Source organism: Sceloporus occidentalis, unplaced genomic scaffold, assembly GCF_023333645.1.
Source record: "Sceloporus occidentalis isolate IW3139 unplaced genomic scaffold, rSceOcc1.0.p SCAF_5, whole genome shotgun sequence".
Classification (NCBI taxonomy): Eukaryota; Metazoa; Chordata; class Lepidosauria; order Squamata; family Phrynosomatidae; genus Sceloporus; species Sceloporus occidentalis.
In genome coordinates this window covers 121,923,290-121,943,584 of record NW_028316985.1, presented here as the reverse complement: position 1 = coordinate 121,943,584, position 20,295 = coordinate 121,923,290, and the positions used below count along the sequence as shown (strand labels likewise).

At 37.2% G+C, this 20,295-nt stretch overlaps 1 protein-coding gene across 5 annotated transcripts in view; it reads right to left on the bottom strand.

Annotated features, from left to right (window-relative positions):
* Nucleotides 1-891: 891 nt before the first annotated feature.
* Nucleotides 892-20,295, bottom strand: part of LOC149312757 (palmitoyltransferase ZDHHC2) — a 42,176-nt gene continuing 22,772 nt past the window's right edge. For 2 of the 5 annotated variants that reach the window (XM_089525302.1, XM_089525297.1), the window contains exons 4-13: nt 17,614-17,734; nt 16,579-16,648; nt 14,903-14,935; nt 12,272-12,392; nt 10,913-11,045; nt 10,686-10,812; nt 10,466-10,558; nt 7,072-7,184; nt 6,300-6,376; nt 892-6,156 (exon numbers count right to left, since the gene is read on the bottom strand). In XM_089525302.1, coding sequence (XP_089381428.1) covers nt 6,336-6,376; nt 7,072-7,184; nt 10,466-10,558; nt 10,686-10,812; nt 10,913-11,045; nt 12,272-12,392; nt 14,903-14,935; nt 16,579-16,648; nt 17,614-17,734 — 852 coding nt within the window. In that variant the 3' untranslated portion in view covers nt 892-6,156; nt 6,300-6,335. The remainder of the gene's footprint in view (nt 6,157-6,299; nt 6,377-7,071; nt 7,185-10,465; nt 10,559-10,685; nt 10,813-10,912; nt 11,046-12,271; nt 12,393-14,902; nt 14,936-16,578; nt 16,649-17,613; nt 17,735-20,295) is intronic. The other 3 variants (XM_089525299.1, XM_089525300.1, XM_089525301.1) reach the window with 3 other exon arrangements.

The following is a 20,295-nucleotide window of genomic DNA, read 5'->3' as shown; positions in this document are numbered from 1 at the left end:
GGTACCCCGGGTTACGAAATTAATTCGTTCCGCCGCCGCTTTCGTAACCCGGAAACTTTCGCTAGCCGAAATGCCCTTAGGCGCTAATAGCGAAAGCCGCGATTCCGTGTGAAATCGCGCCGAAAAGCACCAAATTTTTTTTCGTAACCCGAAATAACCTTCGTAACCCGGAAAAATGTTTTTAAATGGATTTTTTTCGTAACCCGGAAATTTCGTAAGGCGGCGCATTCGTATCCCGGGGTACCACTGTACTGGAAATTGTATGGAACCTATATGCTTCAGTCAGTTTGATAGCATTTTAAAGGCGCTATCTAGCCTGGCGTTTTGCACCAGCCTGGATTTGTGCTAGGGTTGCATGAGGGTGGTGCCTCTGCATTCCCCGCAACCCTAGCACATTGCGGCGGCGTCAAAATGGCGGCGTCTTGCCTACATGGGCGCTGCCATTATGATGTGACATCACAACCGCAACCAAAAAAGAATCTGCTTTTTGCAGGTTCTTTTTCCGCCGGCAGGAAAGGAGGCGGCAGTCTGTATCCCGCCAAAGATTATCTGTTTAATAATGTGGTATATCTTGGATATGGTTCTTGGAAAACCACTCTGACCTAAGCTTGAACCTTAACCTCACTATGGGTTGCCAGCAAATGTTGACAATATCATCCCTACATGCACACAACTCTTGCCATGGACAAGGAAAGGGACAGCTGCTATTCCTAAGGATGGGTTTGCTTGTGGCCAGATTTGGTCCTGGGATTTCCAGTTTATGTTTGGATTTCAAGTTCTGTACATAGTGAAAGACCACAAATTCAACACTGTGTGCAAATGTTGGCTAGATCATTACAGCATCTTCTGTCTGCTTCACTGGACAGATACTGTGTTTATTTCATACATTCAAAGCCTGGCTGCTTTAACCCATTTGTTGTAAAGGTTTTAATTTGTTTCCAGCAAGTTAGTTTAATACAAAAATACATATACCGCTTTACAAAGTACAAAAGAAAGCAAAGCAAGAAGCATTCCATTATGTGCAAACACTGTAGCTATTATGTACCATGTTGCACCTAAGCAACGGGTACTCAGCAAGCGTTGGGAATGTTTTTCTTTATAGGAATGACAGTGCAAAGCCGTTTCGGAGCAGAATACTTGGAAACCCAGGACTCTTTATTTTAGTTCAGTGTCCTGCCAGCATTACTGAAGAAATGAAAGGAGAAGAGCAGCAAACAGAATGAGGAGTGGTGCATACATGTGGAGGAATGTCATTTGTGTCCTCAAGAACTGATTCCTTGGAAGTGAAGAGAAGCTTATCCAGTCACAGTACCCTGAGTATTCCACAAGGCTAATTTGCAGTAGTCACTTAGTACAATAATAGTCTTCAAAAGCCATTCTACATACAAACATGCACCTAGTATTCACATAAAGCAATGCTGAGTAGCCACTTGAATCATTTTGAGCTAACAGCTGTGGAGCAAATTGCAATTCATTTTCCTCATTCCACCTTCATCCACCAAGGCATTAGATTTGCTATCAAAATAACTGCTGTTTCTCCAATATAAGAAGATCTTACCAGAGCTCATTCACATACATTACTAACCAGGTTGCTCATTCTTTTAAATATTTTTCCTGCCTAATGTATAATATGTTCAGCTGTGTATATTTGATCTCCAGTAGTGGTTCCTTCTTAAGTTACATACGGTTTGTTGTAATCTTTGCAAGATGTTTTTTAAACATCAGAACTACATCCTCATGAAACAGTTTGTGTGTGAATTACCTGACATTCCCCAACTACCATGCTGATCTATTAATAAAAAATTCTCAACTCCTCATGTTAGGGGAGTTTTGGCACTCTTGACAGTGCTGTGAGAGGAAAAAAACTAATCTGATCTCAAAATGTTTCTTAACTTGTTCAAGCTGCCACAAAATCAAAGAGGAGTTCCTTTCATGAAAATAGCACTATATAGGTATTAGGAGTGGTTAACAAAAATCTCAGTTTTAAAAAAGTCCTTATACTACTAAAAGGTTTATTACAGCAGCTGAGATTTTTGCCTCACTACTTAGTTTTATTTTCTCCTAAATATGGAAGAAGGCCCTGAACATTTTTCAACACTACCACTTAGTTTTTCACCAGTTTGATATAGAAAAGATAGTTCAACTTCCACATTTTGCATTCTCTGCTACCCTGGCTGGCCGGTTTGACAAAACTGCTGGTGTTTTAATTTAAGTCTGCACTTCTGCTAAATCATGTCATAAATGAAAATGTAAAGGGGTCAGGCTAGAAGATTGTGGTGGCCGTGGAAATGTTCTTTTTCTTCCAATTGGTTTTTAGAGGGAAGGTGGAAATTCCCTTGACAAGCAACTGTTGGTAAAGTGCAACCTCAAAGCAAATTAGTCACCTTAAAAAGAAAATGAAATCAAGAATTTTTCACAGGATGGCCACATGAGTGTTATCTACAGTATTAGTGCTCACTTTGTTTTCAGTATCAAAAATAACTATTATAGAAGTTAACATGGCCAAGATACTGAGAAACAACTTCATAAGCAGTCTTCAGACTTAAAAAAATCTTTAGGAACTATAAAGCTACTTGTGCAAAGCCCTGATAGTTACTTCTTATTTGACAGATAGAATACATTGAGTGGATATTATATCCCATCTTTTTTTTTTTGCTGGCACACTCAGTGCTAATGCTGCAAAAGACCAAGTAGATAATACTAGCACTGCAATATCTGCTTAGCTTTGGTTAAGTCATTTTAAGACTGAATCACTATCTGTTACTTGCTCAAATGGTCCCTTGAGGACATACTTCTGAGCTTCCAAGACCAAGGGAAACTGCTGTTAGGCCATACCCACAATTTTTACTCTCACTTGTTAATGCAGTGACAAGTGAATTGGCATAAAGAAGCAGATGGCCTGTATTCTGGGGGAAGGAACAGCACTCTTAGTTCTTCCTCCCCAATCCTAAAGCAGCTGAGTCTTCCTCTTCTGAACTGCCCACCTCTTTCCCTTTCCTACTGAAAAGGAGCAGCTACAGAGATGCCTTTCAGAGCTTCACAGCAGGAGGGAGACAACAACTGCACAGGGTGAGCATTACAATACACCCACTTGATGTGGGAACTCAGCCATAACCAAAGTGTTTAAACAGGACTGCAATATTTAATAATTAATAAATGAACCAGATCAAGCCACCTCAAACTCCACAGAACTAAGACTTAAAAAATGGTTTAAAACAAAGAAATATGTAAAATTCTACAGTGCTATCCTATAATCTCTTTTAAGAAGCAAGCCCTGCGGAGTTCAATCCTGTATGTGTCTTTTCAGACACAGGCCCCACTGGGGCTGTAATACTATTTTCACTGTAGAACACTTTTGAAGAACGCTACTGGTGAAGAGGGCAGGAGCGTTTCAAAATATGTATTTCTTTAACACAAGTACTTACAAAAACTGCAGACAGCAAACAGAGTCTTAAGAGGCCATTCTTTCTTTTCTTGCATAGGAAGGAAAACTTCTACAACAATGCTGCATCATCTAAAAATAAAGCATCCTTATTCCTTAAAAATTACTATATTTGCCCACATAGAAATATTCAGACTTGGTCAATAGATTGAATCAATAAGCACATATCATTAATTTGGATTTCTTTAATGTGGCAACAGTCTTACTGTTGAGTTAATCAAAACTGTAGTCTCCCCAAGTGCAAATGTATAGCAGAAGGTAATGCAGTAAGTGAAAAAATGCAATTTTTCCCATCTACTATTACAAAGAGAACTTGCCATTTGCTTTCCCACAAACAATAATGTACCGCAAGACATTATAGAAGTTTTTTTTTAAAAGCCCACAAAAGGGAACTCCCTTCCAATTTGTACAGCTCTGCTTACTGTTTATGCCTTTCCATTTCTTTAATTCATCACTGCTTAATGCCATACACTTTACTGGAAATTCCACTGCTCAAAGAAGTCAATTAAATTTACTTCAGGCAACTACAGGCAAGGTTGAAGTGTGTAAGACCCATTCCTATTGCTAGGTTGCATTTATTACCTTCTCTGATTGACATGTAACACCTGAGTTGCTGGGGGAAAGTGCACCATTCAAATGAGCCATACCCAATAAAGGGCTTTCTGTGTATTTTGTATGAAATCCCGCCTCTCTAGCAATGTGTACAAATCTCCTTTCTCAGAACATACTGATGGTAAAGACCTGTCAGCATCATTTCTCATGAAGCAGTGCTGACAAGCATATTTAAACTGTCCTCTTCTAATTTAATTTTAATGAAACATATTTTATCTGTGACAAATCTGTTCCATGACAATGTATTCCAGATTCTCCCTTCATCTTAGATCCTTTTAAAGGATGAGTTCTGGTAGCTATTAAATACTGCCCTGCACAACTGGAAATACATCACAGTGTGTAATATGACTTGGCCATGGACCTTTTGCATTCTGACTACCTCCAAATCTGAAAAGAAAAACAAAGGAAGATAATGACTGTAAAATGTTTAACATATGCTGTTCAAAGAAAGATAGAGAACACCGTGTTATATTCTCAAATGCTCCAACTCTGGCGAGTCATATTCTGGCACTTTTGGTGATTTAGCCTGCAAAGATTTTTTTCATGTGGATGACAATATTAGGGGGAAATGACATCATCACAGAGATGCCGTCTCATTAAAAAAACACTATTTCAAGGACTAATTCTGAAATAAATCAAATTGTTTTTGGGAATACAAAAACTAAATAATGGTTTTCTGAAATCCTTGTTGCTACTGCAGCTGTGGAGCCAAATTGATTCTGTACTGTGCCTATTAAAATATCCAAACTGACTTTGAAATCTGCAGTTCCTCTTCAGCTATGTTCAACTGTACATTTAACTGAGTGAAATGTACAATTTTCTTCATTAATAAAATAATCATTTTCCATGAACCATTTTGGAAATGATATGACCACCTATTCTATGTAAACAATAATGTCTTATGTAACTAACACATTAACTAGATATAATTTTACTGTATGTGCGTGCAAAGGCACTGATAAAAGCATATTTGTGAAACTGCAATTTCCTTGGCTTCAGAAATTTTCTGAAATCTTAAAGCTTTTTTTAAAAATGATCCTACAAAAAAACTGTCCCCAAATCCTTGACAACTGTTAGTTTTATTCAAGGCATGTTTCTAGAAAGCTCATTTGGCTTTTAAAATATATTTTGTAGTCAAAATCATAGTAAGTAGTGAATGCAACATGATAATATACTTGGTCTCATATGTACAACATCAGGATAATAATGAGGAATGCAGCAATTCCGGAATGGTAAATCAAATTCAGAAATGTATAGTGTAATTAAAACAGCCTCTTACAGGTGCAAACTTAGGTTAAATGTTTTAAATCTAATATTCTGAAGAAACATTCACAAACACTTCTATTAAGGTTAACCAAATAGTAAGTTGTCACATATTTACAGTTTCACAAAAATGCTCTGAGCATGTTTAAGTGCATGTCCTAGACTTAACCAACAGATAAATCAAGTGTGAAGATTTGTTCTGCTTCTCTGTTATGAATTAATACAAATGATACCTTGCTATAAATAAGTGATCTGCTTATAAGAGTTCTGAGGAAGAGCTTAGCCAACCTGTCTGTGATCATATAAATAAAACTGTGTTGTTAACTCAGATGAGGATAGGAAGAAGAATGTAGTTCAGTCATTATGCCTGAACTATTGGCAACCTTCCCAGTCAACTGATCAAAGCTGGGAGTATATTTCTAGGGAGAAAGATCGTCTGCAAGCACTAATCACATTATTGATTTAAAGATTCAACTGCTGCAAGACCATTTTCAGGTTCTATGTAAAATGTTTACACTCACCTGAGTTACCAATGGCAATACTTTCCTTACTTGCAAAGGATTATTGTCCTGTATGTCTTAAGACATCTTGCTTTCCTGACATGAAATTTTCAACCCTTCCTTTTTGTATTTTAACATTATTTTGCATTAACCAAAACATTCTTTTATACACAGAAGAGATGACAACACATCTTATATTTCAAGCGATGATATGGAGACAGCTAAATTAGGTTTTGAAATATCTTCAGAGCAGATCCACGCAGCAGTGGACTGAGACAGCTGTTTGATGGATGCTGATGTTATGGAGGAATCCTTCATCCTCTCATCAACAATTCTGAACTATAACAAAGTATTAAAGCATACCAGTTTGAAAAACAAGGGCATGTTATGCAACAGTTGAATGGCATGCATATTAAAACAAGTTACAAAAGAGTGAATTTAATTGACTACAGAGAAGCTAACAAAGTTTTTTGAAAACTTACTTGGAAAATCCAGGATTACTCTGTTTACTCGCATGACTAAGTTTCATTTTCCATAGTTAGTGCAGGATTGCTCATACCTTTGAGAAACATAGTGATATTTTTCAGCAGTGATTCATTATTTTTTGTACTGAGCAAACTCATCAATATAATTCTATGTCTCCCCAGGAATAGCTGTTGATGTTATTGTTGGTTTTACACCTGATCTCCTAAAATGTGTGATACAAAAATCAAGGTACACAGCCTAAAAGGAGGACAGCATTTGGGAGATGATGTCTCACAAATAATGCTTTGCATTATGATTTGATTAGCTGCTATGTAAACTTACTGTAACCTTATATTAACCAACCTGAAAAACACTATAAAAGTATTTACACACACACATATCTAAATTCAGTAGTTTGATGACTACTATGAATGATTATTCCAAGAAGGCTGAAAGAGCAATACACAACTGTTAGGTATTCCCAAGCACCAACTGATCAAGGCAGGAGACCTGAATTCCAAAACCATTTCAGCCATTGCCTCTTCTCTAACCTCTTCACATTTATTACACAGGAATAAGATGCCAAGGAAGAATTAGAACAGACAGAAAGTGGACGGAGAATGTCTCAACCAGCTGGCAAGGCAAGAGAAGAAAAAACTGAAGGGGAGAGAGAAGGGGCATTGGATGAAACAGTTTTGAGATTCTTATCTCCTGCCTTCTGTACATATTATGTTGTTTCTTTAATTTTAAGATAGTTTTACAACCCATCTAGTATTAGTAATCTCTTACCAAGTTTGTTCTTTTCACTACTTGTACTGCTTTCGGTCCAAGACTGGGTATCAGTAAGGAGGTGGCTTTGGGAATCTCGTAAAGGTTTAGAAGGAAAGTTAGGATTATTCTCACTGTTAAAAAAAAATGACAGCATGTTAAAAGAGAGCAATTATATAACTGCACCATTAAAAGCCCATGTTTCTAGTAAGGTTCATTACAGATATATCACTCTTTGTTCTATAATTATTCAAGCTCAGTAATAATTTATTTATCAAAGAGAGGTGACTATCCATTAATGCTTGTACAGCTAGCACAATATCACTGGAATAATGGTTGTGCAAGTGGTTATGCAAACCAGTTGTGCAACAAGTTGTAACCTTTTTTGCAACTGGTTCCAAATTTGCTTAGGAGAACCAATTTGTAATTTGTAATTTGAACACACCAAAATAAGGTCTAAAGACCATGCTTGTACTAACTCAAAACACAACTACTAGTGCAATGACAGAATAAGATACAGGTCTAGTCATTTTGTTTCTGTATTTTTGTCAATATATAGACATCCATATGGTGAACGTATATGGTCAGTCTCATTATTATTTTTTTAACTTTTGTTAATAAATAAGATTTTAGCTCGAATGTGTCTTAAATTTTTGCAAGCCCCTTGCCAGGAGACAGGCAGAGTATAAACTAAATGAATGAATGAATAAAAATAAATGTATATTCAATAAGGCATTTGGAGTTCTAGTGATTTACATATTTTATAGGGAGCATATTAAGAATCTCTTATAAATCTTGAGATTGCATTTTCTGTTGTTGATACAAGGAAGCAAATAAATTCTTAGCCTTGTAATATTAATGTTAATCTCTTTAAATACCTGGAGAAATAGTTTAGAAGTTAATCTTACATAAATTGCTGAATACAGGTTGTGTAACATAACATGAACCACGTCACAACCAATTATTCCACTCCTGTGAGTTATCTTACAGAATTAAAAAAGATCAAAGCTATATTTATTTTCCATACTAACATAATCCACAGACTTCCCTGTTTTGCATTATGTTTACTGGGAACTAATGAAAATACTATTGAAAAAATTGACATCAGTTTACAAGTAAATGGGAGATAAAGAATCTTCTTCACATGGTATTTTTCTCTCTCAACACATGAAATGCCTTGAAATTGTTCCATGGTTCTGGCACTGACTACATCCTTATAGAAACACTATTGCTTCTTGTTAAACTCATACCTCCAGGGTTCAACTTTTACAGACTTCATACATCGCTATCACATGAACAGTGACTTTTATATGAGCTTGCAGTTACTGGACATTGTGAAACAACAAGACCTAAATGGACATCAAGAAACCCTTTTTGCACTGTAGCTACTGAATTCATATTTTACAACATGGCCATAAAAATTAAAAACTATGTTTACGATATCTTTACCTAAACATTACATTACTTCTCACTATGTAAACTGAGCACACTGGCACTAGGCCTGAATAACAGCCTAACAAAGTAATGAAACTGTGCTCTGATGATTTTTAATTCTACCAGTTGTCATGCATGGTGGCAAGCTAGTGGCTGTTGAAAAAGTGGTTAAGGATGCTATCTGCCATTAGTAAAAAGGAAAGCGTAAGGGAGATACAAAACACATTGCAAAAATAATCCAGTTTGAGACTGCTTTAGCTGACCTGGTTCAGTGCTAGGGAATTATGGGAACTGTAGTTTTGTGAGACATTTAGTCTTCTCAGTCAGAGAGCTCTAGTGCCACAATAAACTACAATTCCCAGGATTCTCTAGCACTGAGCCAGAGCTGTTAAAATGGTCTCAAACTGGATTATTTCTGCAGTGTGTTTTGGACTGGAGAAGGAAGTTACAAATTTGCAACTCAGTAAGATTTAAATGTAACATTACTTCTTGCTGAATAAATGCTGTCAGTAATGGACTGGATGAGGGCAAACAAACTGAAGTTTAATCCAGACAAGATAGAGGTGTTCCTGGTCAACCGTAAGGCAAATCAGGGAATGGGGACATTGCCTGTGCTGGATGTGGTTACACTCTCCCTGAAATCTCAGGCTCACAGCTTGGGTGTTCCCCTTGACTCTGCTCTGAGCCTGGATGCCCAGGTTTCAGCAGTGGCCAGGAGTGCATTTGCACAGCTAAAACTAGTGCGCCATTCCTTGAGATGTCAGATCAGGCTACAGTGACACATGCCTTTAATAGATCTTCCTTGGACTACCTCACTCTATGTGGGGCTGCCTTTGGAAACTGTTCGAAAACTTCAGTGGGTTCAAAATGCCGCACCTATAATGCTGACTGGGGCCAGTTATATGGGGCATATAACTCCCTTGTTGAGACAGCTTCATTGGCTCCTAGTTTGTTTCTGGAATTATTCAAAGTGCTGGTTATGATTTATAAAGCCCTGTATGGCTTAGGTCCAGGCTATCTGAGAGACCATATCTCCCCATATCAATCTGCCAGGGGAAGGGAAAAGTTTTCTCTCAGCCCCACCACCATTGCAGGATAGCCTGATGAGGACACGAGAGAGAGAGAGAGAGCCTTCTCGGTGGCTGTTCGCACCCTCTGGAACTCACTTCCATGGAAGGCTAGGCTGGCCGCCTCCTTACTGTCCTCTATTTGTGAAATGCCTTGGATCCTTTTCTGGGAAAAAGGTGGCATAAAAATGAAATAATAATAATAAATAGATTTTTCTGCAGAAAAGTTTGTTGTTGTGTGTCTTCAAATAGTTTCTATCTTGTTGTGGCCTAAGGTAAACATATCATGGGGTTTTCTTGGCAAGATTTGTTCAGAAGGGGTTTGCCTTTGCTTACTTCTGAAGCCGAGAGAGTTGAACTTGCTCAAGGTTGCCATGTAATTTCCATGGCCTAGCAGAGATTTGAACTGTGGTCTTCAGAGTCACAGTCCAGCGCTCAAACCACTACACCATGCTTTCTGTGAACCTGCATAACCTATATTGTCTATATAAAAGATGGATTTTATGGGGGTTTTATGTTTATGTTTAAAAAAACCCTAATGCTGAAGAATGCTATTTACAGTTATCTCTACTTGTATAATCTAATTTGATAGCTTTCAGATAATCATTTGTGTGTCTTGAATCTAACTAATAATCCTATTCCTATGCATTCAAGTATTTATGACTGTTATCCAAGCAATAACTAATATATAATGAATGGTGTAAGTGCCAAACATAACAATGGGAATAATAATAATAATTATAATAATATATTTTATTTATAGACTGCCTCTCCCTGCGGATCAAGGCGGGTTACAACAAACGAAATAATAATAAAAATATAATATACAATTAAAATTCACATTTCTAATTAATGCCCTATCCCAACCCCTCTCCCAATCTTAAAAAAGTAATGAACTAAAAACAAAAGCTTACTTTTTGTTTAAGGTACTCCTTCTTGAAGGTGTAACAGCTTGTTCTGGATCTTGGTTAACAAGACAGGTTGGAAAGGAACACCCATCTCCTTGGCTGAGAGTAAAAATAACATTCTAAGTAGGGAAGCAATATTAAAAACTCTTCAAAATAATTAACTTCAAAACATAATTTGGCTTGGACTATTGAACATGGTAATAATTATCTTTTAAATATCACTTACCTAGTAAAAATAGGCAACATCCAAAACTTTTTCTCATCTCCAAAGACTTGTTTAAGATTTTTGCTGAAACCCAAGCTGAAGCCATTTTTGTCTGTTCCACGTCGAAAAACAGGTGCACGGAATGCCTCTAAAAATAAAATATGTTCACATTTCTTAATGCGTTTAAACTTGCACATACCTCTGGTCAAACAGTGGGTTATGAACAAGATAAACTAGTAATTATTTACCTAATGTTGACTTATTTTTGCTGACTAACCAACAGTGATAGCCAAAGAGAGAAGACAAGCTGACAGAAAACATGGCTGCAGCAAAGAATAAAAACATGATATGGAACTTGGCTTGGGTATCTGGAAGGCCATTCTATAAAGAAAGAAAGAAAACAGAGTTGTTGGTATGCTCTTTAGACATTATTAATATATGTATGTATGTATTATGTATGTATGTATATTAAAAAGGTGATTCAGCACTGACTTGATGGCATATTGCTTCTTAACATTTATTAGGTGGATTTGTTTAACATGTGTTTTTATATTTTCAATAGGTTTGCCTTAGGGTCACCATAAATCTCAAACGACTTGAAGGCACACAACAACAAAACTGATTAGATCCAAACAAAGTCAGTCGCACCACTACTGAAATCAGCTAAACATTTACAGTATTTTCCATGGAATCCAAGTCTAACTAACAGAATCCAGTTTAAGTGTGATTCTTACAAAACTGAAAGGACACATTTTATCATTTCAGATTACTTAAATAAAATTCAGATGCAGTGCATGCAACAAATACATACATACATACATTCCTGATGCTATTTAGAAGTCTTTATTAATTAGAAATCAAGTCTTGAAGGCTATTTCTTTTATGTACCACTTCTAGACAGGTTTTAAGAGTAAATGTAGGCTATACAAAATTCAGCATACATTTTTATTATAATTGTAATTTTAACTTTCTCAGTTAAAAGCATAACCATTGATCATAACAGTGCCCAAACAAAAAAATACCTGTCACCATACAACTAGGTTGGGTTTTCCCTAAATACATTCTGGAAATCACTAGATCATTGATCTGAATTAACAATACAGGTTAGGTATCCCTTATCTGAAATGCTTGGAACAGAAATGCTTTGGATTTTTGTTTAAAAAACTTATTTTTTGGATTTTGGAATATTTTCATGTACATAATGAGATATCTTGGAGATGAAACCCAAGTCTACATGAAATTCATTTATGTTTGATATATATCTTATATACATTTGCTTGAAAATAATTTTATACAGTACTTTTAATAATTTTGTGCTTGAAGAAAAGTTTCTGTACACTGAACCATCAGAAAGGAAAGATATCACTATCTCAGCCAACTGTAAAAATGTTCTGTATTTTGGAGCTTTCCAGATTTTGAATTTTCAGATAAGAGATACTCAAACTGCACAATAATATTATTGTTTATCTGGAAATTAAGTTCAACTGTCTTCAACAGGGATTATATACCAGTAACACTATTTAAAATTACATCCTAAAAATAGCAATCAGCAAATGCTTAGTTACAGATCTAAACATTTTAAAGCAGGAAATGATTTTAAGACTTACTGTCCAGAATCTGATAAAATACTGTAAATCAGTTGCAACAATGAAAAGGCAGTATAACAGAGAATATGCCAGAAAAAGAAGGAAAAATTTGTAATTGGAAAATCCAACACAGTTGTTCACCCTAGAGGGAAGAAAGAAAGCATAAAGCACAGAAAATACATACACGCAATAATTTAGGCTATGTGACTCTCCTCTCGAATAAACCACACCTCTGTCTTTAATAATATTGTTTAAAATGTCAGGGATGATGGGAGTTGTAGCTCTTCACCTCTGGCTCTAACTCGCCACCTTGTTATGCAGCGGCGCTGACCAGTTTTGGCCAGTGGATAATGCTTTTCTCCAAAGCAGCAGAGTTTCAGAGAATAGGCTGAAGACCCTGACAAACTCTCCAAGCCTTCTCACTCTTCTTCCTCAGAAGTCTCCACACTTCTCCAGGATTCTGCTGGCTCTTGTATCTTCACTCAAGACACCAGCCAACTCAGTAGTCTTATATAAAAGATCTACTTTATTCTACTATATACAAATACTAATGCCCTCACAATCTCTACAATCTCCAATATCTCCAAACTACTCACACAACTCCACAACTACCCACAAAATACATTGGCAATCATAGCAATTATTATAGCCATTGTCAAACACCACCCACTTAGTCAGTTTCCACCCAGTGGGCGTGTACATACATTTTGATTGGTTCACATAGTTCAACCCATACTTAAGGATTTCATCATCTCACCTTGTACACTTAATGATTCTCAGGTGTTTTCAATTGTACATTCTATAATTTCTGTCCTTGGCATTTAGGACTGCTAAATTACATGAGCTTTTACACCTGTGTGGCTTCTTAATTGCTTTTGCTTAGTCACTGTGACTTTCACATACATGTTTTATTTCTTCTACTGTATATCCCATGTTGCATTTTCGTTAACATAAAAGAGGGGAGAAAACAGCAAACAGATGATCCCACCCCAATACAGTTACCATACCACTGCATGGCTACCACCCACAGAATACCATGTTATTAGAAATAGATCTGGACTAACACTAACAGAAAAATATAGCTAGAACCCTCCTGGAGACTTATGCCAGAGTAAGGACAGGTTGCATACCTGTAACTGTAGTTCTTTGAGTGGTCATCTGTGAAATCACATAAATGGGTTATTCTGTGCCTGTGCAAGTGCATCTTTGGAACCTTCCAGAGCATTATACAAGCTTTTTGGTGATAGACCCACCCACCTCCAGTGCCTCTATATAAGAGCTTCCTGTTGAAACTGCCAGTTCTACTAGGCGCCAATGCAGCAATCCAAGAGAAAGGCATGACAAGACAAGGGGAGGAGGGGCATGGTTGTGTGATTTCTCAGATGGCTCATTAAAGGTATGCAACCTGTCTTTTTTCTTCATGACCTCTGTGAATCACACAAATGGGAAATTAGTACACTACACAAAGATGAGACAGAAGTGTAACTGCAAACAAATCACAAGTTTAATGAACATGAAATTAATGCAACGTATCAAACATGAGCTTAACAACCCTGTACCATTACAAAGCAATATCAATGTTGAACCAGCTTCAGAAAACTGAATCTGAAACATTAATACTCAGAACAGAAACAAACTGCAGAAGGTACAGCCACTGAAACAGTAATAATGTAATCAGATAATGGAGAAAACAGTACAGATCTCCCAAATGTAGTGTCAATTTGAGATGTGGAATCCACTCTATAATGAGAGATAAAAAGTAATTGCTTATGACAAGGTAGCACTCCGACAAATGTCCTTGAGTGGCACAATAGCTAAGAAAGCAGAGGATGTGGAAACAGCCTGTATGGAATGGGCTTGAATTCAAGCTGGCAGGTCCTTATGAGCCATTTTATAGGCGAGATGAATGGTGGACACCACCCATTTCGGGAAGCTGAAGCAGTTAATGACTTCCAAGTCGTGGTCCCTGTAGGTTTTATATCAACTGATCCTGAAGGCCAAATAGAAAGTACCTGATGCCTAAAGGCCTATTCATACAGGAGTGCCTTCAGACACAACTCCTTATTCTGTCTGGCCTGAGGTGTAAAGGTGTGACATTGGGCACAAGAGGTAACCACATGAGACTCGTCCAGACATTAGAGTACTTTAAGTGTCCATCCTGTTCTGGTATTTTTATGCCACATGAGACACTTCTTGAAGGAAGCCAGAGGGCAGGGCTACTGCTAAAAAAAACTGTGTAACACTGTATATGTACTCCACAGGCATAGGATAACCTATTTGTGTGATTCACAGAGACCATAAAGAACCGCCAGGTATTATGCAAGAGTTTTTTCAGAGGTTGTACATGGCAATATGTACCATCTCCTTGTGAAACATTCCCCTCCCAGTTGCAGAATGGTAGCTGGATACCTCCACTACCACTCTGGCCAGAACATCCACTAATTAGTGGTGGTGCTGGAGCATCCAAGGGACACTTAATCAATTGGCTGTTATTGCCCTTTCCTAATGTAAGTATGCTGTCAGCAAACTATGCTGGCAGAATTCTAGGCTCTTTCAGCATCAAAGAAAATCTCAGGCTTTGTTTTATCTTCCATCCAGAAATGGTCTTAGTTCCCCAGCACATTATCTATTCCAAACTGATATATTGCTTACCAAGGACAATGATGGTCCATTTTCAAAATACATCTGAAAAAACAACAACGTAATTTCTATTGGATGTTCAACATAAAGCAATTTTTAATATTAGTGAATTAGTTATACAAAACATAGATATACAGTGGAACCTCACCTTACGCGGGGATCCGTTCCGCCCCCTCCCCCCGCACGTAAGGCGTATTCCGCCTTTGCTCAAGCCCCATTATAGTGAATGGGGCTTGTGCCCGCGGTAGCGCGCCATTCAAAGTATTACAGTTTGGCTTCCGCGTAAACTGGAAGCTGTGTATGGCATGCCTGCATAAGGAGTGGGTGCACTGTACAAGTAACAAACATAGGGTGGATTTCGATCAACACTCAGTCTGAAATCAGTATAACTCCCATCAGCCTACACAACTGCCTATACTGACTAGTGGTGATAGGAAATACAGTCTAACCAGATGTGGAGAGCCAGAGGTTGCCCACTCCTACCTTAGAATAATACTATTTGAAGAAGAAAAAAAGGGATACATTCTAATTTATTCTTGAATGCTGTAATTCTGAAATATTTTGTATTAATGACAATAACAAATATTAAATTTGTATCGCTATGTAGTAGTTTAGTTTGAGTTCTTGTGCTGTGTTAAATGAATTATATTAACACTAATATTCCACAGAGTTGCTCTTTTTCCTGAAGTTAAGTTTTCATTAACATATGTCAGCACATATATACCTTATACGTGTGAAACTATTATATAAAAAAAAGATAATTTGTATCTATGTCTGAAAAAAAATATCTGGAGTAAAATGTATGGGTACAAACTGTACATACAATTCTATATGGCTCAGTACCATAGTAATTCCACATGCAGACTTACGGTAGGCTAAGCTAAACCATAGGCTGCCACTCACCTTACCTGAATTTACTGCATAGCCTCTGAAGCCCAACCCTGCCATTCCATGCTTCATGGAGAGTGGGCAGGATTGAGAAGTGTCTGGGCAAATGCAAAGCACTGAGATCTGGTAGAGTCCTCTGGAGGTGTTGCTTTAATCATTTTGTATATGGCTATGCCATAGCCAGATACTTTTCTGATTATGGCTGCTCCTCATGAGCCATAGAATAGCTATGTAGGAGCTTCAGAGGCTTTAAATCAGGGTGAGAGGAAGACTTGGGAATTGAGGATGAAATAAGGAATTATAAACTTCAGCTGTGCCCATAAATTGACATATGCAAGCATAAGAGAATCTTACATATGTGATGCCAGCCACTGCATGCCAGCCTTCAGCAATGGGACAAACAACTGTTGTTCCTTTAGTATAGTTATAGTGTACATGGATACCTTCTGTAAGTCAAATGTAGGAATTGATTACCAACATTCTCTGTTAAATGCAATATTCCAAAATATTATGGAAACAAAAATTTAATCTGGCAAAATCCCACTGACGTTATTTGAGTATTCAAATGTTAATAATGACAAAACTGCATCTTGAAAGAATAAATAATTACTGTTTTAAACTGAAATAATCATTCTTAATAAAATGTATCTTTAATTACAGAATTGCTATAATAAATACAGTAGAAAAGTTTCTTAGTATGTATGTAATTTCTATAGTAACCCATACATATACATTCATGATTTACTTTCTTCAGCAATAGGATAAAATCTAATGTATGTTACATAGTCTTAGTTCCTTACTTATCACAGACAGAGCAGTGGTGACATCGGTCTGGTTTTATAAGTTGACATCTGTCACAGTACCTTATTGCTGTGAAGACAGAAAAAGACTTCCATTTAACACCAAAATGAACTTGAAGACATCCTGCTCTTAATGTCTTGCTGATTAGAGAGACATAAGTAAAAATCATTAAAAATAAATAATAACACTGGTTGTTCTGCAAAGAGTCTGATGTTCCTTTTTCAGTAGAATTATTATTATTATTTGACAATTTAATCCATGTCTACTCAGTGCTAAGACCCAATGAGTTGCTTATTCCCAGGTAACTGCATTTACAATTGCTGATTTCCCAAGAAAGTGAGTTGGATTGAGAAAATATTTACAGATTTTATTCACTAATCCCAAGATAACTATGCCTTCACATAACTTTGGCAGATCAAAAATAATTCTGTCAATTCTGTTCAACAGATAGGTGGCATTAAATCAAGGTCTATTTCTGTAGCTGCAGCAGCAGTGCAAAGTTATCACCAATTATCTGGCATGACTGTGCTCATACAAACTCTAGCTACTTTTATTAAACTAGGCAATTGCATCTGCATCACCAAATAAATGGTCATGACTTCCAGCAAGGTAGGGCTATTTACACTGAAGCCTGCTTCTATATGTATATTGCCTGTAGTTGGATTGAGATGATTAAGACTTGACTGGCTTCAGTGGAGCTTAGCAAAGTTATTTTTAGACTACAGAGTCCCAAAACCCCCAAACCAACATGACCAATGATGATTTTGGGAGCTGCAGTCCAAAAATATTTTTTCTAAATTCTGGGATTTTCAATTTATTACACTCAACTCACTCATTACTGACTGTGCACTGGGTTCAGAAGGAAAACAGAAGAAGCGGGTGTTAATAAGAAAAACATATTCCCAAACTATTACTATTGTAATTTTACATCCCTCAACTACAAGTTGATATGGCTGTTTACAACGACTGTATTATTAGCTGTTATCTAACAGATGATAAGATAGAGCAGGCCATCACTCTGCACAAGTGTTTACCTCCAGACATTGTTCGCGTATAGATGGGGAGGTCCTTGGCTGCTCTTCTCAGTAGTTCTTGATGGATTTCACTTCTAGGTTCTTTCTCTAACAGCTGCTTATCAGCATAGCTCAGGTGGAACTATGAAATAATATGCTTGTTACTTAATAGAAGAAATGATTAACTTTAACCTAAAAGGCAAAGTTTTTATGTACTTTACCCAAGTATGCTAAAGACTGGCCAATCTGAAAGAGATCTCACACAACTCCATGATTTTTTCTAGTTTTGTATTAGTTTTAATTGGGTTAAATCAATGAAAATCCATGAGATAATTGTGTTAAATCAATTAGAAGGTAGTCAATAGTTTCACAGTCTAGGGAAAGTGTGATACTAGAACAGATGATAGAATGGTTCCTTGCTAGCAATGATTTTGCAAAATACACTATGAATCACTAATCTGACATAAACAGAGCAGACTTTTAAGTATGAGCAAAAAACAGGTTAAAAGATTGTGCTAAGAAAGTACACATTTGTAGTCTCTCTTAAATTTCAGAGTCCATACAGCAACTATCAACAGGTATTTCTCCAAGGTTGTGTTTTTCTCTAAATTATTAACAGTTGCATAATTTATGTGTCCTCTCCATACCAGCAATTTCCAGAAATCCTATGTGGAGATATTACATGCATTTAGGTTGGCAACTGTCACAGAGGTAAGCATTACACCTAAATAGAGCACTGTCAAAGAGCTTTTCAGTGGCCTTTCAGATGGAGATATCATTTAGAAGCATGCTCAACAAACTTAACATTCAAATTATGTCCTAAATACCGTGTGTAGTTCTCAGTAAAAGAGATTCATTTATAAACTCTGTTTTACTATTCCGCAATCAACTAAACAGATCTACTCTGACTGAGACTAGCAGTTGCAGTTAGGCCTATGAGACTAGACCTATGATCTCACCTGAATCCTAAATATTTACTAAGGGCCCGAACAGACAGGCCAAAATAAAGCTGCTTCAGGTCACTTTGGAGGTATGCTGTTTAAATGATGCATGCGTCCTAAGAGGCTGGGAGCCATGCCAAAGCTACGCTCCAGTCCTAAGGATTGGAGCACAGCTTTGGCACAGCTTCTGGCCTCTTAAGATGTGTATGTCATTCAAACAGCACACCTCCAAAGGGACCTGAAGCAGCTTTATTTTGGCTTTTCTGATCTGGCCCTAAGAAAATCATGGAGACCTAAATGCTCTTTATACAGTGAGCCCTCGGCATCCGCTGAGGTTTGGTTCCAAGACCCATCCCCCTCCCATGTGGATACTGAAATCTGTGGATGCTTAGGTTCCCTTAAATACAATGGCATAGCAAAGTCCCTTATATAAATGGCAAAAACAAGAGATTCTATTTGCAATTTATATTAAAAAATATTTTCAAGCCGTGAATACTTGAATCCATGGAAATGGAGGGCCAACTATAGTTCTAATCCTCTGACTGAGGTTTGTGTTTTTATACAGAAACCCAGAAAGAACAGGTTGTTTACATGTAACTCTAGTTCTTCAAGTGGTCATCTTGAATTCACACATACACAGAAGGTCATTTTCTGTCTGTGGAGAACTTGTTCAAACCTTCCAGTGTTTTAGTATTTTGGCAAGAGCTCTGTCACCTATGTCCCTCATACAACCAGGCTCCCACCAAATGTTTTCATTTCCTAATCTCCCATGAGGGAAAAACCAGGATATTCCCATGAATAAAACACCTTTGATGGGAGAAGGAAAAATTGAGTAAGTTCACAGATGGCCACTTAAGAACCAAACTTACAGGTAAACAACCCCTTCTTCATGATCTCTGTGACTCATACATATGGGAGATTAACAAGCAGCAATCACCAGAGGAAGAAAAGATGTTACTGGAGAGCAGAAAATAGCAAGGTCTCCCCCATATTATCTATTTCTTTGTCTTGACATCCAAGGAATAATGTCAAATAAACAACAGAGTTTGAAATCACGTTGCCACTCTGTACACACCTCTTATAAGAAAGCAGACAGAGTCCATGTTGCTTTTGAGGAATGGTTGCACATTCAAGGTGGCATGAGCCTCTTGGCCACCTCATATTGTCCCTGTCACCTATATCATTAAATGTTGGTGGGAAACAGGTTAGACTTCTTTAGGCTACTATAACAAATGAAAAGTCTGTTGAAAGCCCTGGAAGACTTTGTCTTGTCTACCAAGAACATGAAAGCATGATAAATACCTACCTTGTGAAGCTATCTTTCCAAAGATGTATTAGGAAACTGTAAAAAAGAATATGTCCTGTAATGACTACCCTGGGCTTAAAAGTAAGGCCTGGGCAAAAATCTGACTCACATCTTAAAGCACAATGCTCGCCTACCAGAGGAAATGGCCACTAAAATGCTACCTCCATGGAAAACAATAATTAACCACAGGAGGCAAATGCTTGAAGCACTGATGTAATTACAGAAATAAATAAATGCAAATCCTGCTGAACAACAGGAGCCTTACCAGGTGGATAGACTTCCTTGAATCATTTTAAAAATATGTAGATATCAGCATGCTTAAACCATAAACACCCATCAGGTGGGGAGTAAGCTGACTCTGTACTAACATACATTCTTAGTGAAGAGAAAGCCAACCATCTATCTCTTAAAGAAAGTAAAACTAGAAGGATATTGTTGACATTCATGCAGCTGGAC